Source organism: Callorhinus ursinus, unplaced genomic scaffold (assembly GCF_003265705.2).
Source record: "Callorhinus ursinus isolate GAN/ISIS: 27379988/994484 unplaced genomic scaffold, GSC_fseal_2.0 scaffold35, whole genome shotgun sequence".
NCBI lineage: Eukaryota > Metazoa > Chordata > Mammalia > Carnivora > Otariidae > Callorhinus > Callorhinus ursinus.
This window is the reverse complement of record NW_027397097.1, coordinates 12214823-12240400: the sequence shown is the minus strand read 5'-3', so window position 1 is coordinate 12240400 and position 25578 is coordinate 12214823. Positions and strand designations below refer to the sequence as shown.

The following is a 25578-nucleotide window of genomic DNA, read 5'->3' as shown; positions in this document are numbered from 1 at the left end:
GGTTTTATCCTTTCTTTTGGCATATTAAGGAATTCTTGATTGCTTATAATATATTTATGACTCTGTTTCTTGCCTGCACCCCAACCAAAAGAAATCTCTTTACCCCTTGCTTGAGAAATTTCCATTGCCTCTATTTCCAGTTTTATCCTATATGATTTCAGAGTGTTTCTACTACATGTCTCCCTCCCAAACTTTTAGCTTCAGATCACTTTCTTTCACTGTTCATTCTATTTCTCCTTTCTTGACCTCGTCTCTGTTCTCCCAACCCACTAATCCCAGGAACACTACCCAGTTGGGGACCGCTCTTTCACTTGGATAGTTCCATTTAACCAGGACTCCTCCTCCCTCTGATACACTTCCTCCTTTTTAAAGGGCTGACAAACAGCCGTCCTTTTCTAAGTCTGTAACTCAGGCTTAGGATAGTGAGATAATGTGTTAACAGTTGGGTTATGAAAAAAAGTAGGTGATTTCCAATTCTGCCTGAACCTTGTATGGTTCTGAAGGATCCATAGGCAGTGATTGAATATCTTTTCCGTGTCAACTCAAGTATCGTTCTTTTTAATTTGTTTGTGGGCTTTGCACACTCGGACTCCATTTGCTTTTGTTTACTGTTAACAGAAGCTGCAACATTCATGCAGAAATAATCATGGACTTGGCTGAGGGAACACAAGGAAGAAGAGAAAAGGGAAATAGAGAACCTCTCTGTCATTTGACTGCTCTGTCAGCATAAAAACTACTGGGGCTCTTCTCAGCTTAAAGAGCAGTTTTTAAGGATATCCTAGAGGTTGTTTATTTTGAGTAAGTTTTTAGCTGATAACTCACCAAATCTTTTGACTTAGCTTTCTGAGCATGCAGATAAATAGAGTGAAATAATAAGACATAAGATGGAAAATCTCTTCCGTTTGTCTTGGTGTTTGATAATGTATGCGACCTCTCTGGGTGGTTTAAGCGGTTTAGGTGCATTCTATGAAAAGAGAGCTTTTAATGACAAAACTAATGTGATTATCTGTGAGTGTGAGAGGGGTATTGAAACCTTAGAGAAAGAAAATCTGTTAGAAAAGCTGAATGTATCTGCTTAATCCTTTCTCTAATGTGGATGGACCATGCTTTCTGAGAGGAGGTTGGTCTTTTTTTTTTTTTTTTAACCTGTCTTCTTTCCTTCTTTTAAAAAAAATTTCTTTGCCCCCTTTTTCTTTCTCTTATTCAAATGCTTATCCTTATAGGTAAGGGGACACATAAAGCTTTTAAACAAATCATTATCTTTACTTTCTCTAGTGTATGTGGGATCAAAAGGCAGAATCTAAATATTTGGATGCAGAGCTAGTTTGGTACTAAGATTGGAATATTCTATCTATTTCTATACTCTTTGAAACCAGAATTATTAAAATGGATGTGTAATGCTCTTTTTAAGTTTTTTTCCTGAACGTTACCTTTGTTCTAGGAAATAGAAAGTAAATTAAGTATTTCATATGTTGATTGTTGAGCCTCATATTAATGACTATTTTACAGTTTTCTTTTTTTGTTGCATAATAAAAAAGTTGTATGATTTTTTTTTTAAGATTTTACTTATTTGACACAGAAAGAGAGAGAGAGCATAAGCAGAGGGAGCAGCAGCAGAGGGAGAGGGAGAAGCAGGCTCCCCACTAAGCAGGGAGCCCGATGCGATGTGGGGCTTGATCATGACCTGAGCCTAAGGCAGCCACTCAACTGACTGAGCCACCCAGGAGCCCCAAAAAAGTTGTATGATTTTTATATTGCCACAGAATCCCTTTTATTAAAATTTTTACCTAAGACAAATAAATTTAGAAAAATATAATCTAAGAATAAAAAAATTTGCTTAAAAAATTAAGCATGAGACTACTGGTATATTTAGGCACCGTTTGTGTTGTTACTTTTCTCTTATACTACAACTTTGAAGTTGAGTATGTGTAGTGTTGGTTATTACAAATGGAAGCTTCAAAGTGAGTCTTGCATTTGAACCCCAGCTCTGCCACTTCCTGACTATATGACTTTGGGCAAGTTTCTTGACCTCTCTGTGCTTTAGTTTCCTCATCTGTAAAGTGGGGTATAGTATTTGTAATGCTTATTAGGGTCATTATGAGAATTTAATAGGACCCCATGTATAGTAAACACTAAATTGATACTAGTTATATAATAATAACAATAGCTATTGTTGTTACTATATAATAATAGAGGGACAGTGTTACGCCAGGACTTTGTGGCCAAAGTCTGGGTTCAGAACTTATATTCATAGTTTTAAGATTGTATATCTGTAGCCAGACCTTTCTGAGCTTGTTTCCTCCTCTGTGACATGGGGATGGCCTTATGTTTTTCCCTGGGTCATTGTAGAGAAAGTACCTGACCTCAAGGAATATTCAGTAGTTGTACTAGCAGCTTCAGTCCCAGATGCCCTCATATCAGTGAATTTATGGCATAAGTAGAAATGCTATACCTTATGTAGAAATTGTTTGGAAGAAGCTAATTTGATAGTGTCCACAAAATAAACAGAAAATATAGTACAGAGGCTACATGGGTGGTGAGTATTCTGAATGGTAGTGGTTGGCAGAGACTCTTTCCTTGTTGTCTGAGTAGATCATAGCCCCTAAATAAACAGTCAGTAGGCCAAGTGCTTGTAGTCATCAATTGGCTAATAACTGCAAATTATCAGACTTAAGGTGAAGTGGATATTAGATGAGGTTGAACCAAAGAAGCTGATCTCTGACTGTGTTTGACATATAAACATGGCAATTTCATGTGGTTCCAACCTAACATTTACGTAAGTGTTTTGTACATTCTGTGGATCTTTAATGAAAGTAGATGATTATCTCCTTTTATTCTTTTTTTGTTGGTGTTTTGTTTTTGAAAGATATTTATTTATTTATTTATTTATTTATTTTAGAACTAGGGGAAGAGAAAGAGAAAGACAGAGTGCTTGTGCGAGCAGGGTCGGGGGAGAGGAGCAGAGGGAGAGGAACAAGCAGACTCTGTGCTGAGTGTGGAGCCCAACACAGGGCTCGATCCCACAACCCCAAGATCATGACCTGAGCTGAAATCAGGAGTCTGACACTTAACTGACTAAGAGATCTCTTTTTGAATAAACATGGAAATAGTGCTGAGGTTTTGCTAGTATAACTTCAGTATTTTTCTGAAAACTTCATTTGTTCCTTACTACCATAATTGTTAAGAAAGTTCATAGAGATATGTAGAGATTGTGTTCTTTATGCTAGAAGATGATGCTTTGACTCACAGAAGTTTTGAGCTAGAAAGGAACTTTAAGAGCACTAAAATAATAAAATTCTTTCAGTAAATTTGTAAATATTTTACAAAAAAAATTTAAGTGATATCTTTTAGGCCTTCTATTATCTAGTGTACCAGTAGAATTATGAATTGGTACTTTCTTTCTATAAGGCAGCTTGACAGGATGTAGCAGAGGCCTTACAAGTATTTATTTCCTGGGGCACCTGGGTGGCTCAGTCAGTTAAGCATCTGCCTTCAGCTCAAGTCATGATCCCAGGGTCCTGGGATGGAGCCCCACGTCAGGCTCCCTGCTCAGTGGGGAGCCTGCTTCTCCCTCTCCCTCTGCCCCTCCTCACTGCTGCTCTCTCTCTCTCAAATAAATAAATAAAATCTTTAAAAAAATGTTTATTTCCTTTGAATTAATTATCTCAAGAAAACAATTAAGGATATATGTAAAGATTTAGCCCCAGAGTTATTTATTTTAGCTTTTGTAGTATGAAAGATTGGAAATTATACAAATGAGCAATTGTAGGATTGCTTCAACTTTTCCTCAACTCCCCATCCTGATTTCTCTGCTGGTCATTGTCCTTAAAGTGTGGTGCTCAGAACTGGACCCAGTACTCCAAAGGAGCCCTGACTGCACAGAGGACAGTGGACCCAGGAGTGGCCTTAATCTGGACATGGAATTTCTATTAGACGCCAAGGTTCTGACCATGATGTTCTCTCTGTGTAACTGGGGCTGCCGAAATCCAAGTATTGTCAGCTGGTGCCGGTCCCCAGCCATGCTTGTGTCTTTTAAGGAGTGACAGTAACTGCTGTTTGCAGAGATGGCTATTCATGGGGACTCCTTTTCTTTGCCTGACAGAGGGCCAGTGTTCTAGCTCTGAGAGGGGATCTGATGCCAGCATGTGAGTCACACTTAACTTGCTACTCTTCTTTTCCAGAGTTTTAGGCTACTTGTTTATTGTTGCTCATCAGTACTCCCTTTTCCTCCTGCCCAGCTTACATTGTCATCCTGCCTCATCTGTCGAGCTATGCTTGAACTTAATGCTCTTCTATGCATCTCATGCGTCCATTCCATAGTTTTATGCTGCATTTGGAAAGAGCTGAGTCCACTGTTATTGTCCACAGTCAAGATGGAATGCTGATTAACTGTTGGCAATAATTAGTTTAACAAATTCTGTGATTGGTTCTTGATTTCCATATTTTTTTGTTTCTGATTGGCATATTTCTTAGGAGCATGTTCTGAGAGAAGTGCTATGCAGGGGCGGCCTGGGTGGCTCAGTCGTTAAGCATCTGCCTTCCACTCAGGTCATGATCCCAGCGTCCTGGGATCGAGCCCCACATCGGGCTCTCTGCTCCACGGGAAGCTTCTTTCTCCCTCTTACTCCCCTGCTTGTGTTCTTGCTCTCGCTATCTCTCTCTCTGTCAAATAAATAAATAAAATCTTAAAAAAAAGAAAAGTGCTATGCAAATGTTAGGTATTTTTTGACCTACCATGAATAATTGAAAGTTGTCAGAATAGTAAAACATTGTTTTGCCTTTTTTCTTCAGCTTGCATTTTCTTATTCCTTTAGGCTTGATAGGTTTGCTCAATTCTGTTTCTTTATGTACACCTTTTCAGGTGTATCTTATTCTTATGACCTCACTGTTACTTTTTTAAATTTATTTTTTATTTTTTAATTTTTTTATGTTAAGTTAGCCAACATATAGTCCATCATTAGTTTTTAATGTAGTGTTCAGTGATTCATTAGTTGTGTATAACACGCAGTGCTCATCACAACATGTGCCCTCCTTAATTGCTGTTACTTTTTTAAGGTATATCCAAGTTATTTGGACATCTTAATTTCTGACTTTTCTGACTTGTTATTTCCAAAACTTAGTGGGAATAGTGCACACTCTATCTTCCTTTTGGAAAGCCACATTACAATTGAGCATGTTAAAGGCCCTGAGGAACCTTGCAGTCAGGTAAACTGTTCACATTTGCCAATATAATATTTCTTAAAAATTATTTGATTATGAAAACTTTTTTTCACAAAGTACCATTTAACATTTTACAAAAATATTTTTGTGCTGAATGCATTTGGGGAGAGACATTGAATTTTCCCTGATTCATTTCTTCTGCCTTTTCACGTTTTCCATTTTTATCAGAAAGGTGTTGCTGGAGGGGTGCCTGGGTGGCTTAGTCGTTCAGCGTTTGCCTTCGGCTCAGGTCATGATCCCAGAGTCCTGGGATCAAGCCCCGCATCGGGCTCCTTGCTCCGCGGGCCTGCTTCTCCCTCTGCCACTCCTCCTGCTTGTGTTCCCTCTCTCGCTATCTCTCTCTCTGTCAAATAAATAAATAAAATCTTTAAAAAAAAAAAAAAAAAGAAAGGTGTTGTTGGAAACTGGTCCTAAGCAAAACTGTGATGAGATGCTGGGTTTGCTTTCTGCTGTTCACTTCCTTTCTCAGTGTCCTCCTTTCCTGAGTGGGAACACGTCTCCAGCCCAGGCCTTGTGGCTTCTGCTGCCCAGAGTCTCTCCCTGAAGTAGAGTAACTAGACTCTTTCTTGGCTTTTTCTTCTCGGGATGTCTCTCTCTCTCTCTCTCTCTGTATACATTTTTTCCATATGAAATGAGAAAGGACCAATCACTGACTTCATGTCAAGGTGTTAGTAGAGGATGCAAGCTTAATGAATGTGGTTTCCGTGCCATCGTGGCTATCTGCAGTTTTACAAGGGATACTTTCTAGGCTGTGCAGCATAATGAATAAGATGTGCATTTCATAACTAGAGAGATCTGGGGTTGTATCTAGATCTTAACATTTACTAGCGAGGGTCCTCGAATAAAGTGGTTTAACTTAAGATTCAGTTTCTCTATGTAAAATAGTGGACGATAATATATCTGATACGATTGTTTGAGAACTGTATGATATAATGGTTGTAAACCCAGAACTCAGTAATTAGTAGCTATTGTTGTTTTTCCACTGTGATTTCATTGCCTGTGATTTTCCCCCAACATTTTATTGTGAAAAATTTCAAATATAGAAACATCAAAATAATTGGATAGTGAACACCCATTAAAAAGACCACCTAAATTCTAGAAAAGTATTTCGCTATATTTGATTTAGCACATATATATTTGCCTAGCCATCCTTCTATCCTTCATTCCATTTTATTTTTTAAATGCATTTCAAAGTAAGTTGCAGATATCAGTACACTTCTCTTGAACACTTCACCTTTATCATCATTATCTAGAATTCAGTATTTGTTTATGATTTTTTTAGATAAAATTTATATGCAGTGAATTGCACAAATTGCAATGAACTGTTTGTTGTATGTTGTATAACCGTTTGTTGTCTATGAGGATATGGAATATTTCCCTACCCCTGAAAGTTCCCTGTGCCCCTGTCTAGTCACTCATGCCTTCACTCCTGACCCCGAGTATTGTCTATGATTTTTAATACTAGAATTTCAGGTGCTGATTATAGTCTAGTGATAGGAATATTTAGAAGCTGGGTTGCTGCCTGGTATGCTTCTTATCACACCACAGACGTTGGAGCTTGGTATCGTTTTTCCATGAGAAATTTTATAAATTTGCAGTTTCATAAAAATGAATTTAGTTGTCAGATACTTTGCTAAGTGCTGAGTGAGATGTTCTGGAATCAAATGAGTACATGCCGTGTTATAGGGGCTCTGCTAGAAACAAGTACATGGCATAAGTAGAAGCACGAAGGGAGTGATTTAGTTCTTCCGAATTTGAGGGCATAGCTAATGATGGCCTTATAGAAGAGGTGATACTTGAGCTAAATATAATATAAAATGAATTAGTGTTTGCCAGACAGTGGAGTGGGAGAGTGGGAAAAAGGTATTTCAGGGTGAGTAAAGGCGAAGAGGAGAAAAAGAGCCTGGTGTGGTGAGTATGGTTTTGCTAGACTGGAACAAAGGATGAAGCTACAGTGGTAGATGTGGAGGACTTCGCATACCATGCAAATGACTTTGGTTTATTTCTATAGCTAAGAGAGTAATTTAAATTTTATACTTGCAGAGTGAAGGTTTATTCATTTATGAACAGGATTATACTCAAGAGATAAAAATTGTCAAGCAGTGCTGTTAGATGTTTAAGATTGTTTTATAGGCAAATCAAAACCATATTCTTTTTTTCACTAAAAACTATGATTTTATAAATATATTCTGACTCTTCTTCCTTTACATCTCTTTAAAATGACAGGTAGTGTGCCAGTATTTGAAAAATCCCAGTGTATCTGATGCACAGCTTCTGCAGAATATTTTCCAAGCTCTGAATGTCTATTACAATTATTCAGGCCAGGCGAACTGCTTGAATATATCAGAGACAACAACTAGCAGTCTGGGAACCCAGGGTTGGAGCTATCAGGTAAGCATGTATTATTTGCTCAAGTGGAACTTACTTTTCACTGATACGGTTGTACTGTAACAGAGTTCACAAGATTTTGTCACTAACCTGGATCCAAATCTGGGCCCCATTATCTTACACTGTGACACCATAGATAAGTTAGTTAGTTCCTTCCTTCATTCCTTCCTTCCTTCCTTCCTTCCTTCCTTCCTTCTTTCCGTCCTATATTTAATCATCACCAAACATATTCTGGGTACTTACTGCATGTCAGACAACATTCTAGGCTGCAAAGATACGAAGATAAATAGGACATGATCTCTCTTTCAAATATAGCTGAGTGAAAAAGATACTTATATTACAGTAGATCTTGGTAAATCCTATAAAGGCAGCATTTTATGGATACAGAAAAGAAGGGCAGTCTAACTTGACTCTCCCTGAATCTCCATTCCTTCATCTGTATGAGACTAGTAATAATACTTACCCTTCAGAGTTGTTGTGATGATTATTTATGATAATAGATGTGAAAGAAAGCAGTTTTCAAAGGAAGAATATATAGCCCTAATTTGTGTAACTTCTCAGCTGAGCCTTTCCAGGAATAATGAGAGGTGGTATGACAGAGGTAAAGAGCAGGTACTCTGGAGTCAGACTGCCTGAGTTCAAACCCTAGCTTTGCTACTACTAGCTGTATGACTTTGGATAATTTATTTAACCCTGTGCCTCATTTTCTTACTGGATTCCCTTTTGGTTTCCTTTTTTAGGCCTGCACAGAAATGGTCATGCCTTTTTGTACTAATGGTATTGATGACATGTTTGAACCTCACTCATGGAACTTGAGGGAATTTTCTGAGGACTGTTTTAAACAGTGGGGTGTAAGACCGAGGCCTGCCTGGATCATTACTATGTATGGGGGCAAAAACATCAGTTCACACACGAACATCATTTTTAGGTGAGTTTTTACTGATGCAAAGAAAATCTTTGGTTGATGGAGACATTTGTAGAATAGCTGAGAAGACAGAATAAGAAAAATGCTGATAATAAACAATATAGAATACAATAGTGGTATCCATCATGTCTTTCCTTGAAAGACAGAGGACTCTGCATAAGAGATACAATTTTATACTCTATTACCAATGTGCTTGAAGGCTTAAAAAGAATAATAGCAACAAAATTTAAATATTTTATTAAAAAACGCTAGCACAAAATGAAGCATCATCTGCTGCTCTCAGTTTGTGTTACTGTTGTTACTATTGTTATTAATAAAGGTTTTTTAATATTCAACAAATACTTTTGAGGTGCCTACTCTGTTCTGTTTCAGGCACTATGTGAGGCACTTTAAAAAAATTGCCTAATTGAATCCTCACAACAGTCCTGTGGAGTAGTTGTTATAGTCCCCTTTTTACTGAGGAGGAAAGTGAAGGTCACTGTGTTCAGCCACTTGCCAGACCTCATCTAGCTCTGTTGTAGTTACTAAGTGATAAAGCCAGATTTCAACCTTGGCCTGTCTGACTACAAAAACCTGTGTTTGTTCTTCTGTGTTACACTGCTTCTTTAGAAGGGATGTATTTGGTATTGGCTCATGTCAGACTTAATTGAGTAGACTCCTATGTGTATCTGATTGTGACTTTAAAATTTCCATATTTTGGTTTGAACACTAGGCTGTCAGCTCTTAAGATAACAACAAATTACTCAAAAAATTTCCCCAAATCTACATGGAAATAGTAGAGAGATAGCATATATACTTCTTAGCCTGGAGCCATTATTTAAACTGTAAATGTCATTCTTTTACAAGCTCTTTAAAATGAGAGTCAAATTTGGCCTTCTGGACATGGCCAATAGCTGAAGGATCGTTCTCTGGATTTAGGTTGGTGGCACTGCCCACTTTGCAAGAGCCTCTGTCTTGTTAGATTCATGCTGTTTGCTCACCCAACAGGGTACCTGCCCCAAATAAAAGGTGAAACATTTAAATGGGAAACTTTTTTTTTAAAAAGATTTATGTATTTATTTATTTATTTTGACAGAGAGAGAGAGAGAGAGACAGCAAGAGAGGGAACACAAGCAGGGGGAGTGGGAGAGGGAGAAGCAGGCTTCCCGCTGTGCAGGGAGCCCGATGCGGGGCTCGATCCCAGGACTCTGGGATCATGACCTGAGCTGAAGGCAGACGCTTAACGACTGAGCCACCCAGGCACCCCTTAAATGGGAAACTTAAGGATTCTTTCGTTTAATTTCTTTAAGTTGTGTTTCTTGTTCTCAGTAGGATTCTTCCAAACTGTACTCTTCAGCTCAACCTTATAAAGTGATGGTTGAGCAAATAAATCCATGTAAGTATAGATTATTTAAGGAAACTGTGCCAAAGTAGGGTGTGTGAAATCAGGAAAACATGAAGGGACCTAGAGGACTATAAAAGGCTTAAACACAGCTTTGGGTGTCCAGATTCATTTTTGTTCCTCAAAAGAGGAAGTACTTTATCAATTTCTTGTTTTTCTTTGGTAATTTATCTCCATATAGTATTTAAATGGATTTCGGTAGCACGCTGGTACTTTAAGCTCATCCTTCCTTGCTTTGACCTTCTAAAGCTGAAGTTCAAGTTGAATTGTAGAGTCTTTAAATCCTTGTATGAAGATTTTAATATTTTAATATATGAGTTTTGGTTAAAGCCTTTTTTATTGGATTCAACCATTATAGATGCGTATTTTAGTTATCTGTTTGCCCTTTTATATTATTTTGCTTAGGCTATCAAAATCATCATCATCATTGAGGAAGGGGGCAGATTTTGTGAGAAAAGTTTGGAGAATAGAACTGAAGCCAAGAAATGGAAATTATAACTGTTAGAAACCTTTAACTGCGTATTAAGGTGGGACTTTCTAACAGAACTGTGCAAAGGTCTAATGAGCTGTTTTAAATAAAATTACTTAAGCTCTTGGATCCTCACTCTTTTTTTCTATAAAATGCTAATAACAATACCACTCACCGCACAGTGTTGTGTGTGCTTCAGAGTTAACCCAAGGAGGGGCGCCTGGGTGGCTCAGTCGTTAAACGTCTGCTTTTGGCTCAGGTCATGATCCCAGGGTCCTGGGATCCAGCCCCACATCTGGCTCCCTGCTCGGCGGGAAGCCTGATTCTCCCTCTGCCCCTCCCCCTGCTTGTGTTCCCTTTCTCGCTGTGTGTCTCTCTGTCAAATAAATAAATAAATAAAAATGTTAAAAACAAAAAAAACAAAAAAAAAGGAGTTAACCCAAGGAAGTATTTGGCCCAGATTTGACAAATACATGTGCTCAAAAAATATTTGTTGAATGAATAAATGGAAATACACTCTCTGCCTTGTACTTATGTCCTAGCACAGGGAACTATTTGTCTTTGCAGGTCCTTTCCCTTCCTCTTTTTCTCCTTTCTTAAGACTCAGGCATCCAAGAAACCTTCCCTGAGTCCTCCAGGAAGGTTAGATTTCCCCCAGTCCTTAGCTCCCCTAGGCCTGTGAATATCACTTAGCACTCTGTATGGAAATTATCTATTTGTGTTTCTTTCTGCCCCATGAGATTGTAAACTTTCTCAATGACAAGAGACTTTGTCTTAATCATAGCTGTGCCTTTAACACTTACTGTGGTGACTGACACATATTGAATGCCCAAGAAATGTGTGTGTTGATAAAAACAAGGAACGAAATACAAAGCTTAGAAAGGCTTCAGAGGCATATGAGAGTTTAAAGGCAGGACTATGTGAAGATACTGGTTTATCTTTTTGCAGTGGCAAGGCTATTTTTAAAAAAGAAATCTTTATGCTGCTAGGTGTGAGAAATCCAATGTAAAAATTTTAAAGTTATTAAAAAATTCAAAATTTTCCTGCTTTTCTGAAGAAAACACATTCCCAAAGTAAAGAAACAGCCTTAGGTGTCTCTGTTCTGTCTACTTAGTGGCTACCAGCTAGAAAAAGGTTTCGGTTGATGAGTAAGAAAATGTCCAAGGAACCAGGTGGAAAGTATCTTTATGTCCATGCCTCTCTCCTTAGGTCATCTCACACAAATCCAGTTGTGACCGCTTTTCTGAATGGAAATTTCAGTCTGTATTTATCAGATAGAAAGTTTGTCAGTTAAATTAAAAGCTTGGGCTTTGAAGTCAAGGAGACCAAGTTAGCTGTATAGCCTTAGGCAAATTGCCAATTTGTTTAAGTTAGTAAAAATGACTACGAAACAGGGTTACTTTAATGAGTAAATAGATTATCATGGAAGTAAGCACCATGAGGGCAGAGATTTTGTCTGCTCACTGTTGAATGCATCATACATACTCGGTAAACATTCGTTGAATGAATGAGGACTTAATAAATAGTAGCCATTAATTGTTCCATTTCAGTAATTTTTTTTATTCCACAGTTGTTTTGTTAGAAGGATTTATTTTTCCCCAACCCCAATTGGTTATGCTCAGTTATTTAAATATAAATCCAAAAGGGAGTCCCTGAGGAGCTGGTTAGTTTAATATCATTTCTCAGGCAAATTAATTGTTGCCAGTGATTAGAAGCTTGCTGTTGGGAATTTTATCCAGGCATCTAGACTCTCTCATGAAAGCCAGTATTTTTTTTTTTTTTTTTTTTTTTGGTAAATGTCCCAGTGGCTGGTTTAGCTTTCACGTGTCTAGGACCAAGAAATTCAAGTCCATGTGCATCTTAGGTCTCTCGGCAACTCCAAACACTGTTGCTAAGCCACTGGGCTGATTCAGATGACCTTTTAAATCAAATGCAGTTTGCTTATTATGTGGCTGTTGGGATGGCTTTTTTGTTTTGCAAATAATGGAGATTTTCCTATCTGGGTTGGTCCTGTCAAATTGGAATAATGATAAAGGCTATTTGTTCACTTAAGAGAATCTAGCCCCTTGTGTAGTTTATTTTAAGAATTTATCTGGTAGTTGAAAACTAAGGCTGCTATTTTGCATGTGAGTTATTCTTTTTATTTTTAACAAAATCAGAAATCTACATTTTTGGAGTGATTTTTTTTTTTCCTCCCAAGAATGGTGTTATTAAGTTGCAATTGAATTAATTTTGTTTCTAAAGAGAGGTGTGGTAAGAATAGAACACTTTTTTTTTTTAAGATTTATTTATTTGAGAGAGAGAGAGTGAGCGTATGAGTTGGGGGAGGGGCAGAGGGAGAGAATCTTCAAGCATACTTTCTTCTGAGCATGGAGCCCATGGTGGGCTTGATTCCATGACCCATTAGATCATGACCTGAGCTGAAACCAAGAGTCGGACACTAACCTGACTGAACCACCCAGTCGCCCCTAGAACAGGGAGCTTAAAATTGTATTTCAAATACACACACACACACACACACACACAATGTACCTACGTGCTTATTTTCTCATTTTGTTTGTACATTTACCTGGAAAAAGTTGATCACATTACTTTTCTGGCCAGATTTCTGTGAGACATGCTTTCACATCCTTTTTCATGATTCATTTACTTCTCAGAAGTATTAACTTTTCATGCTTACAGAATATGATAATAATAATTATAATAATACTGTATGTGTATTATTTTATAGTTTATACCTTACTGTTACATTATTATTTAACTTGAACCTCACAGTATTTCTGTGAGGGAGGGACATTATCTTTTCTTTAAAAAAATTTTTTTGGGGGGTGCCTGGGTGGCTCAGCTGGTTAAGTGTCTGACTCTTGGTTTCGACTCAGGTCATGATCTCCTGGGTCAAGGGATTGAGCCCCATCACAGGCTCTGGGCTGAGGGGGGAGTCAGCTGGAGATTCTCTCCCTCTGCCCTTCCCTGCTGCTTTCCCTCTTCCTCTCCCTCTCTCTTTCTCTTTCTCTCTAAAATAAAAAAAATCTTTAAAAAAATAAAATGTATTTTTTTGTAATACATGTAGGAATTAAGGTTCACAGAGGTTAGATGACTTACCCATGGTCATGAGCTGGTAAGGGTATAAAACTTAGATCTTCTTAGTTAATTGTTCTTGCCACTACTACACACAGGTGAAGGTCAGTCTCTCTATATTTATATTAATCACTTATATTAACTCTGGTTTCCCATGTAAAAAGTACTGAAGTGATTTCATGTTCCTGAACTTGCATACATACATTTATAGATATCTTTGTAGGGCATTTAGTACAAGGCCGCAGACAACTAGACACTTACTTTTTTTTTTTTCATTCATTCAATAAATATTTGGCTCCTACCGTGGGCCAGGCCTGGTTCTAGGCACTGAGGATATAGTAATAAACAAAAGAGACAAAATCCCTGCCCTCCTGGAGTTCTAGTTGGAGAGATAGGTAAAGATTGTACCTATAAATACGTTAGAAGGAACTAAGTGCTAAGGAGGAAAAATAAACCAGGGGAGAGGCTATGAAATGTCTGGAGGAGGGAAAAGGTTTGCAATTTTATTTTATTTTATTTCTTTTATTTACTTAAGTAATCTCTACAGTGAATGTAGGGCTCGAACCCATGGCTCTGAGATCAAGAGTCACATGCTTTTCCAACTGAGCCAGCCTGGCGCCACAAGGTTTGCAATTTTAGATGAGAGTTACCAAGGAAGACCTCACCAAGGGGGAACTTTTGAAAAATGAACTAGTGGAAGTTGGGGTTGGTGGGGTAAGAACACTCCAAACTGAGGAGTAAGCAAGGGCAAAGGCCTTGAGAGGTAAATGTCTTACAATGTTCTCTTCCAGGTATAGTAAGGAGGTCAGTGTGGCTGGAGTGGAACTAATGAGGGAGAGAGTAGCAGGAGAGAAAATCAGAGGCCACAGAGGGCCCAGATCATGTAGAGCCTTGTAGATCCTAGTACAGATTTTGGTTTTTAGTCTTGAGTGAAATGGGAAAACTCAGTGTTTTGAGCAGCGAAGTGACATAATCTAATTCAGGTTTTAACCGGATCAAATTGACTGCTCTAAGCAGGGAGATAAGAATAAAAGCTGGAGGATCATTTAAAACACTATTTAGGCTAGAGATAATGGTGATTTCGGTCAGAGTGGTGGCAGTGGGGGCGGTGAGAAGTGTTGAAATTCTAGATATATTTTTGAAGATAAAACTGACAGGAATTGTTGACCCACTGGGCATGAAAGAAAGAGAAGGTTAAAGAGTGACGTCAGACTTTTTGGCCTAACCAACTAGAAGGATAGGGTTGCTTTTAACAAAGATTGGGAAGATAGTGAGAGGGCTGGTTGGGAGCTGGGAGTATTAAGAGCTCTGTTTTGGACCTGGTAAGTTTGAGATGTCTAATTAGATTTCCATGTAAAAATGTTAAGTAGGCAGTTGAATTTTGCTTTTGAAGTTTAGGGGAAAGGTCCTCGCTAAAGATATTATTTGATAGTCATCTGTGTATAGATTGTACTTAAAGATGAGACTTTTAAAAATGAAAAAAAAAACGATTAGGTAGATTATGGGAACCATTTCATATATCTGATAATGTGACCCTAAAGATTTGTTATTTCAGGCTTTGTATCAGCAAAATGGGATGTACATGAGACAAATGTCAGAATGTACATAAAAATGTTCTGTAAGTGAAATCAAGTGATATGTAGATAAAGATATACCAAGAAGTGCAGTACCAGGGAAAAGTGATCTTAAATCCAGGAATTTCTGTCTTTATTTTATTTTGAGGAATCTAAACTTCCATGAGATTAGGAAGCAGAGAAGCAGACCTAGAAATGGAACCCAGGTGTGTCTAATCCCAAAGCTCATGCTCTTCTTACTCTGCACCACACAAGTCAAGAGGATATGTGCTGTTCATTTCCTACCTGTATCCATGAAATGCAATGTAGTATAAGAGTGAGCATCAGACTGGGGTTACAAGGCCTGAGTTTGTATCTCAGATTTGCCATTTCTAGCTGAATGATTTGAATAAGTCTTTTCATTTCTCTGGACACTAGTTTTCTCATCTATAAAAGAGTTGTAATTAAACCTCACATAGTTGTTATAATAGTCAAATGTGAAAGGCTTTGTAAACTCTAAACCACTCTATGCAGGTGTGGAGTTAATATGCTAGGGAGCAATTTGATTTACAATAGCATCAAGAATAAAATGCTTAGGAATAAGTTTAACAAAAGAAGTATAAGACTTATACACTGAAAACTACAAAACACTCTTGGAAGAAATTAAAGATCTAAATAAATGGAAAGGCATCTCATGTTCTTGTGGAAGAGGTAATATTGGTAAGGTGTTAATATCCACAAATTGATCTACAAATTCAGTCCAATCTCTATCAAAATCTCAGTTGGTTTTTTCACATAAATTGACAGAATGATCTTAAAATTAATATAAAAATATAGGGGACCCAGAATAGCCAAAACAATCTTAAAAAGGAAGAACAAATTTGAAGTACTCATACTTCCTCGTTTCAAACTTATTATAAAGCTACCATAATCAATACATTATTATACAGTCATAAAGAAAGACATACAGATCTTTCAAAGAGAATTGATAGTCCGGAAATCAACCCTTATTATGTGTATGGTTAACTGATTTTCGATAAGGGCCAAGACAATTTATTGGGGAAAGAATAGTTGTTTTTTTTTTTTTTTTTTTTACCAGAAATGATGCTGGGAAAAAGGATATTCACAAGCCAAAGAAAGAAGTTGGGTCCCTATTTCATAACCATACAAAAAAATTAACTCAAAATAGATCAAATGATTTTAATTGATAACTCAATTTAAAAACAGTCAAGGGTCTGAATAGATATTTTTTCAAAGAAGATAGACACCTGGCCATTCAGCACATTAAAAAATGCTCAATACCATCAGTCATTTGGGAAATTCAAATCAAAACCACAGTGAAATTCCATTTCACACCCACATAGGATGGCTATAATCAAAAAGATAATAGGTATTGGCAAGGATATAGAGAAATTGGCATCTTTATATTAATGGAGGATAGTCGGAAGAAAGATAGGCAGGGGAAAGGGCGGCCCTGTTCTAGGAGGAAACTGCTCTTGGTTCAGGGTGCTCAGATGGTATGTAGCGTGACTGAGTGGTCTAAGGCACTGGATTAAGGCTCCGGTCTCTCTGGGGAGGTGGGTTTGAATCCCGCCGCTGCCAAAACATTTTTTTGGGCGCCTGGGTGGCTCAGGTTGGTTAAGTGTCTACCTTCAGTTCAGATTACAATCTCAGGGTTCTGAGTTCTTATGATATTTATGATATTTAAGCAGAGAGCTTGATCTGGTGGCCTGCGACTGACCAGCATGCCTTAGGGCGGTGGCGGCTGCAGTCCTCTTGATCCCCAAGGCTTGGAAACACCACTCTGGAAGGAGTCCTCCACCCTTTCCCACGTGAACAACTACCTGATAGGTAGATGAGTGCGTGGACAAAAACTTGATAGGGTGACAGGTGCCTGGAGGGTTAATCAGATTAAACAACCTGCCAGAAATCTCATAAAAATGCCTGGACTTAGAAACTCTGAGGGCAACCCTCTCAGGTGCTCTCCTTCTTTGGGAGCTTTGTGCTATCAATAAACTTTGCTTTGTTGCCCACCACTGTTTATCGGGTCTACCTCTTCATTCTTTGAAGTGGTGTGACCAAGAACCATGGGCACTAAAAGAAAAGAAATCCTGAAACAATATGTTGCTAGTGGGAATGTAAAATAGTGTGGCTACTTTGGAAAAAGTTTGACAGTACATTAAAAGGTTAAGTCACCATATATCCCAGAAACTCCATTCTTAGGTATATACCCAAGAGACATGAAAGCCTGCACCCACGCAAAAACTTGTACACAAATGTTCAGAGAAGCAATGTTGTTCATAATAGCCAAAAAGTGGAAACAATACGCATGTGCATCTGATGAGTAGATAAATAAAATGTGATATATCCATACAATGGAATATTACTTGGCATTAAAAAGGAATAATGTACTGATACATGCTACAACATAAATGAAACTTGAAAACATTATGCCAAAGTGAAATGTCAATCACAAAAGACTACATATTATATAATTCCATTTATATGAAATGTAAATGTAAAGGCAAATGTATAGGGGTAGAAAGTTGATTAGTGGTTGTCTGGGGCTGAGAGTGAGGAGGTATGGGAGAGGGGAATAGGAATTAACTGCCATGAGTATGGGTTTTGTTTTGAGGTGATGAAATTTTCTAAAATTGATTGTGGTGATGGTTGTAAACTCTGAACATATTAAAAACCATTGAATTGTACATTTTATATAGGTGATTTTTGTGATAGAGGAATTATATCTTAACAAAGCTGTTAACAATATTGTTAAGAATGCTATCAGTGGAGTATTGGGTTTTTACTCAGCTAAACTAAATAGCCAGTTTTAATGACTGATTCTGTTTACATCATTCTGAAATGTTGTGTGAACCAGCCAAGACTAATAAAATACCATTTCTTTAACGGTGGGAGGATGGGTCAGCCTGGTGATGGGTATTAAAGAGGGCACGTTCTGCATGGAGCATTGGGTTTGATACGCAAACAATGAATCATGGAACACTACATCAAAAACTAATGATGCAATGTATGGTGATTAACATAACATAATAAAAAAATAAACAACAACAACAAAAAAAAGCTAATATAAAATGAAGATCTTTGAGTAATGCCCAGAGTTTCTGATTCCAGATCCAGGGGAATTTTTTCAGTTCTACCATCCTATTTCCCAAAGTACTGTACTAAGAGGAAAGTATTATTTAAAAAGAAAAACGGTGTCTCGGTGGCTCAGTTGGTTAAGCGTCTGCCTCTTGGCTCAGGTCATGATCCCCAGGTCCTGGGACTGAGCCCCATGTTGGGTTCCTTGCTCAGTGTGGACCCTGCTTCTCCCTCTTCCTCTGCTCCTCTCTCTTGCTCACTCTCCCTCCTGCTCTCTCTCCCTCTCAAATAAATAAATAAAATCTTAAAAAAAAAAAACAGTTTTTTTTTTAAAGCTGAGATAAGTAGCATTTTTAAATATGGGAAGTTTCTTTGTTTTGTTTTGTTTTAATCACTCTGGTAGTTGGGTCCTGGAAAAGAAGGAAACTGGTATTAATTGAAGGACTCCTCTGTGCCTGACACTTGTGCTTATTCAGTACATCCATATCTACCGTCTGGTTTAACCTTTATAACAACCTTAGGAGGTCGGCCTTATTATCTCTATTTTACAGATGAGGAAACGGAGCCGGGTAGCTTGTGTGTCATCTAGTTTTTGAGTGATGAAGCTGGGATTGAAATTCAGCCTTCTGAATTCCAAGTCCTAGTGTAATCTGGGTTGATTCATGGAGCACCACCTTCAGCCTTCTCTGATTCTGTTTCTTGCACCTGGTTGCAGAAATGTTATAAAACTCCAGCATGAAGTAGCTTTTTATATGGCAGATTAGATCCTCATATCAAATACCCCAGGTTATGAACTTGTAATTTTAGGTGTTATGCATATAATAGGTTTCTTCTATCTTATCTGGGCGTAGTTATGAAAAACTAACCATCTTATTTTTTCTTCTTTCCCTCACTTAGCAATGGTGAACTAGACCCCTGGTCAGGAGGTGGAGTAACCAAGGATATCACAGACACCTTGGTTGCAATCACCATCCCAGAAGGGGCCCATCATCTAGATCTCCGAGCCAGAAATGCCTTTGATCCCACGACTGTGCTATTAGCCCGCTCCTTGGAAGTTAGACACATGAAGCAGTGGATCAGAGATTTCTATGCCAATCAGAGAAAGAAGCACTGAGCAGTTTTGATCATTTTCAGTTTCTTCTTTTATGTTCATTCTACCCATGTTCCCATTCACTTTGGTTTTCTACATGTAATTACTTTTCCTTGTTTGTCATTAGATTTGGTGGGGCGAAGGTTGAGATAGAAGAGAGGGTGATGGTGGTGACGGCAGACATCCCACATCCCGGGTCCTCGCCATCTTCACGCCACCTCCAGGAAGAATCTCTTTGTGACAGCTTTCCTACACCATCAGTGGCCCTCATAACTGGAGCAGAGTTCCTGACTGCCTTTCACAAGAGGGAGAGTCACTTCTTTTGTTTCTCTGCAAGCAGGGCTTTCTCTTGGTTTTGAGATTAAAGTCTCTTTGGTTCATTTGTCACTCCCCATCCCTCCCCCCCCAAAAAAAGAAACACAGAAAATAGATAAAAATGATGTAATTGCAGCTGGTAGGAAGGATGTCCGATGCCAATCCAGGAAATGGAAGCCGTTTCTTTTGTACTTGATTCAATGACTTTGAACTGTGCTATAAATAAAGAGTAAGGCTGGACCTTATACCTGTGTGTTGCTTCTGAAGCTCACTCCAGCTGTTGGGAATGCTGTATACACTGGGCTTGGCTGCTTTTGGAAAGTCCTTTAATTTTCTCTCTTCTATTTGGCAGCTTTTCTCTGTTCTGGGATATTTGCCACTGTGGTACTGCCAGTAAGAAATCTGGCCTTTTTCTGCTCCATTTCTCTTTGTTGCTCAGGTCAGTTTTGTGGTAATTTGGTTACATTTTGCCAATTTAGGAGAATGACTCTGTTTTGCTTTTGCTTTTACATCTGAGCAAGCTTTTATATACTGCAGTCACTGACGATACTTCAGTGAGAAGCCTTTAAAAATTGATGAATCAACTATTTAGAAGATAGAATGTAGTTATATTCAGCATTTTGTTTTTTAAATTTTATTTTCTGGTGGTTGTTACTGCTGTCATTAAAGTCAGAAGTGTCAGGGAGCTAAGAGGCAGGTGCACGAGAACTTTTCTGTATGGCTTCCAAAAGACAAGCTGACTAATTCATGCAGGCAGCATATTTGACATTAATAAATAGCCGAGCCATTCCTATTTCCAAGGGGTTGGCTTCTTTCAAGCAGTTCTTACACTGAGACCTTTCTTCAGAAGAGCTTTTCTAGGATAACAAATAGGGTTGGATCAAAACCTTTCAGGAACACAGAGAGAGACTAACAGTTTCTACTCTGTTGAAAGATTTCTTCCCCCTTGTTTCTTTTTATTTTCTTCACCCTGCCTTGGGACATTTTCTGCTTTTCAAAAACTGTACCTTGAGCTCAGTCATTTCTAAAGCACTTATTTTTTTTAGAGTGTAGATATAGAGTGCATTCTTGGGTGGGAAACTGAAATATTTCTCTACTTTCCCAGCATCTGGGAGATAGAGAAAAAATCTTTGTCTGGTTTTGGAAGCCTTCAGTTCTCATTGTAATGAGTTGTCCATCAAAGCATTTGGTCACTATTTTTGTTTCTGCATCTAAGAAAAGTCTGCTGGAGTGAGAATTTAAGGGTCAAAACAATACTAGTTTTTATTCTGTATCAACTAAGAAGTCATATAATGCTGGGTTTAAGGGCTTAGTAGAGGAGATGCCTACTATTTATTTTAGGTAGTATTGATTTTGTGATATTTTTCTTGAAACCTTATACTTGTTTAAAATATTTAAAATATTTTGCCATTTGATGTAATATTGTTTGGATGAGTTACATTTTTGTGAAGAGGCATATTGCCAAAAATTGCTATATTTTTATGCAAGTATAATTTGGAAAAACATATGTACATGTTTTTCAATATATAGTTTCATTACAGAAAGCAAACTTAAGTTAACCTAATTATGCTAGAATTTAATTTTTAAGTTGAAAAAGAATTGGAACAAGAAATAAGCCTTATTTAAAGCATTTCTCTCATCAGTAGATGATGCTTTTGAAAGACATGGAAAGAGAAACCTAAAGAATTGGGGTGTTTTTATTTCTATTTTTGTTACTTTAACTACCTGGAGTCAATAGATAGAACTAAAGAAACAGGAATCTTTCTTAAGGGATCTGTAGGATCAAGAGATTACCCAGAGGAATCAATGTCTGGTCTAGTATATTAGAAGGCGAGGGCACTCAGCTGTCATCCGGTCCAAACCCATCATTCATAGGTGATGGCATTGTGGCCCGGAGAGACAGGACTTGTCACAGCTTATTTCTGGTAGAACCAGGCCTTGAATCCAGGTTTTGTTTTGTTTTGCTGTTGTTTTTTAAATTGATATAGTGAAATAGTCTGTTTGGATAAGCAACAAAACCTCACCAAACCAGCTTAAGCAAAAGAGGGAATTTATTGAAACTTTGCAGGAATAGCTCCAGGATTTGAATAAAACTAGGAATTGTGAGGGAGTGGAACGAGGGTCTAGAAAGTCTTCATGACTTATGAAAAGTCAAGACTGCTACTTTCTGTTTCACCTCACTTTCAACAGAGGTCACCAGCCTATGGGTGAGATTTTTATAATTTGGCCAGCAGTATAAAATGTATACCTACATTTTATATACAGAGTTACAGAGGGCTTGTTAAACTCTATATACAGAGTTACCTAAAGGGCTTGTTAAAACACTGAATGCTGAGCCTCACCCCAGAGTTTGTAATATGTTGTGGGGGTGGACCCTGGGAAGTTGCCTTTCTCACAAGTTCCTAGGTGATACTGGGGCATCATACTTTAAGAACCACCAGTTGAAAGAATTCTGAATTTGAGTATCTTGAGACAGGAAATGCCCCGTCAATTCACCTCACTCCTGTTATCCTGCCTGATCCCATCTGAGTGTGGGATCCTCGCCTAAAGCGTCTCATCCCATGGTTGCTTCATTCTTTCTCTGCAGAGGAGCTTCTCTGCTGGTACAAGGCCCATAACGACTTCCCGGCATGATGTCCTCAGGCCCTTGTGGCTGCACCATCTCACAAGCCTACAACTCTCAGGTGTTTAGGGAGGGATGAGGTTATAAAACCATGGCTTCAGAGATACACTGTTTAGGATGGAGAGGAAGCAGTTCAGGCAAATATATATATATGTATATATTTGTCTCACAGTGTTTTCCAGAACATAAGTATCCAACAAAATGCCAATATGTAGTAGAAAGATCCACAGGTAAGCTAGTTTGAAAAATGATGGGTCAAACAAAGTTAAATACTTGCTCTTTTTTGTTTTTAATCTGTAAATATGCATTGTGTCTCTCCAAAATGGTAATGGAGAATGCAGCTTTTCCTGTTCTTACAGAGCAATCTACAAGGCATAAGGCATTCTGGGACTTGGAGAAAACAATGGTGAAAAAGCAAACACAGTATTTGTTCTAATAAAGTTTATGTTGTAGTGGTAGAAAGACATGAAATGTCAAGTTATACAATGAGTTGGTATAAGTGCCCTGAAGAGTGGGGGTTATTAGCAGGGAATCTGAGCTAGTCTGCAGGAAGAAGAGAATGCTACTTAGAGATGTGATTTTTTTTTTTAAGATTTTATTTATTTATTTGAGAGAGAGAGAATGAGAGACAGAGAGCACGAGAGGGAAGAGGGTCAGAGGGAGAAGCAGACTCCCTGCCGAGCAGGGAGCCCGATGCGGGACCCGATCCCGGGACTCCAGGATCATGACCCGAGCCGAAGGCAGTCGCTTAACCAACTGAGCCACCCAGGCGCCCGAGATGTGATGTTTTAGCTGTGATCTAAGTGTGAATGGAAACTATATAGGAAGAGGAGTGGAGAAAATGGCATGTGCGAAAGCCTGGAATGTAGCATATTCCAGGAACTGAAAGAAGGCACTGTAGTAGGATAGCAGACCACAGGGAAAGTGACATAAAATGAAGCTGCATATTTGGGCAGGGAGAAAGCTCATTCAAGTAGACCATGATTAGGAGTCGTCATAAGGAATGAGAAATCAATGATGGTCCTATGTCGGGAGTGACATGAACACATTTTCATTTAAAAAGGTCACGCTGGAATATGCATTGTAGGGGGCAAGCATGTGATGTAGAGACCACATTATTTTTGCATTTGTCCAGATTAGAGAAGAGGGTAGCTTTGACTAAGGTGGTAGAGGTGGCAATGAGAAGTAGATGAATTTGGGAGAGATTTAGTAAGGAATGTCAATGGGATTTGGTGATGTATTCTCTGAGATATGAGTTGGACAGATGTCAAGGATGATTTTTGGCTTATGCACTTGGATAGATGTGGTGCTGTACACTGGCAAAAAGCACCAGAGGGTAGAGGGTGAGCAGGTTTGGCAGGAAGAATATGGGTTCAGTTCAGTTTTGTCAGGCTGAAGTTTTATGCAATTTGAAATAACCACGCAGAGCTAGCTGTCAAGTAGGGCTGTTGGATGTAAAGATCTGGAATCCAGTCTGGGCTGGAAAGCTTTGGTGAATAGATGGTAATCAAAGCATGGGATGTTAGTTCAAGGAACCAGTGTTCAGGAAACTTCAGGAGCCACTACTCTATTGTATCTACCATGATACATTAATTAAGGCCTAAACATCTTAATTCTCCTACACTGTAGTACATATGGCTCCACTTAGCCAACCTACCACTTGTGCTTGTGGTACAACCATGGCTTAAATTGGGATCTACCTCTCTGCACTCACTTCCCATTCTTATTTGCCACCTATTACTTTCCTTATGCCCTGCCATTCAGTCACACCAAATTTTCTCCGAAATTCCTTTCCTAGCATTACCCTCCAATATGTTTTCACAGGCAAACTTTTGTGCATCTTTCAAAGTCCAGGTCAACTCAGTTACTTCCACTGTGAAGTCTTTCTCAGTTTTCCTAAAGGGAATGAATGGTTTCCTTATTTATGCTCTCAAAGAACAGGGTTCATACCTAGTATGTCAGTGACAAGGTAAGCTCCACCAAGGTCAGGATTGTCTGTTTTATTCATCTCTGCATCTCTAGTACCTTAAACGGTGCCCAACTACCTCTAATTTAGTACACATATCCCAAATTGTGATATTTTGCTAAATGTTCTCACCGTCTTTTTAGGAAGACCAAGCTCTTTGAGAGCAGGAACTATGTCTTATTCTTTCTAGTAATCAGCATCTAGGATGGGGTCTGGCAGCCAGGTCTCAGTAGGCCCTCTGTAAATTTATGTGAGTAGATACATTTCAGGGTGGAAAGGCCAAGCTTTCTATCCATTGGTCTCTCTAGCAAAGGGCCTTTCACAGCTCTTATGTGCTCATGTGACCTCCTGTCCCAGGCTTTCCTAGATTTTGGAAAGGGGATGTCTTAGTACTCAATACCCCTAGAACTCAGACTTCCTGATTTACCTTCTCTTCAACTGAGTGTGCTGTTGGTTCCCTCTCCCACTCTGTCAGCCTGGCACTCTGTCACGGTGCTGAATGTAACCCTGTCTTGAGGTTAGGTGGGAACTAGACCATTAGAAACAGAGACATGCAAGTGGATGGATATCTCTGAAGCCGTTTTTCAGTGCAAAGGGTCAAAGAAGGGGCTGGTTCCAATAGATTTTGTTACCTACTAATGGAGATGGGAGGATGGAAGCTTCCAGTAGCAGAGTGTGAACTCAGTCTTGGATTGTTTAGTTCTACATGTGTGTTTAACGTGGCTGACACCTTTAATAAGAAGCTCAGGCCTGGAGTGTAGAAGTTACCTACCCAAGGTCATATAGCTAACATGTTTATTTAATATTAATTTTTAGATTTTTGTTACATCTGGTTCTAAAGGTGTTCTAAAGATATACATTAAACACAGTAAGAGTGGGACAGAAGAGATTTAAAAGGGATAGAGATGTAAAATGGATCTAGGAAAACAAATCGTAAAGCAGCGTTTATCAAATAGGTTCCACAGAATGCTAATAAGGCCAGATGTTAGTGGGTGTTTCATCAAGAAAATATACATGATGAAAATGTTTGAAATAAATTTAAACAGATTATCTTTACTACAGAATCTCTCAAACTTTGATACGCTATGTGCATTGTGAAGAATGCAACATTCTCCAAACTTATTTGATCCAGAACCCCTTTTCAACATTTGAAGAACTAGTGCTTTGCCAAACACTCACTGAGAAATACTGCCATGGAATTCTATATATTTTTTAAGACAGGGGCCAAGAAAATTTGGCTAACTTTTCTAGCAGCCATCTGCAAAGAAGAAGACAAAATCAGTTCAACAGTTCACACTGTGCATAAAATAAATCAGATCAATCAACCTGGAGGAGCCCAGGCAGGAATTTCCTAATGGAGCTTCAGAGAGGGGGAAAATGTGATGAGATCTTCATCTTCTTTACACATATTGCTAAATTTCATTGTATTCATCCTTACACAGTCTTTTAGTGTAGAGGAAAGGCTTTATTT

General features: G+C 38.5%; 1 protein-coding gene across 3 annotated transcripts in view; it reads left to right on the top strand.

Moving 5' to 3' along the window:
• PRCP (prolylcarboxypeptidase) overlaps window positions 1-19763 on the top strand; it is a 71115-nt gene extending 51352 nt beyond the window's left edge. For all 3 annotated transcript variants that reach the window (XM_025894443.1, XM_073879790.1, XM_025894444.2), the window contains exons 8-10: window positions 7447-7611; window positions 8349-8536; window positions 19011-19763. In XM_025894443.1, coding sequence (XP_025750228.1) covers window positions 7447-7611; window positions 8349-8536; window positions 19011-19227 — 570 coding nt within the window. In that variant the 3' untranslated portion in view covers window positions 19228-19763. The remainder of the gene's footprint in view (window positions 1-7446; window positions 7612-8348; window positions 8537-19010) is intronic.
• The last annotated feature ends 5815 nt before the right edge of the window (window positions 19764-25578 follow it).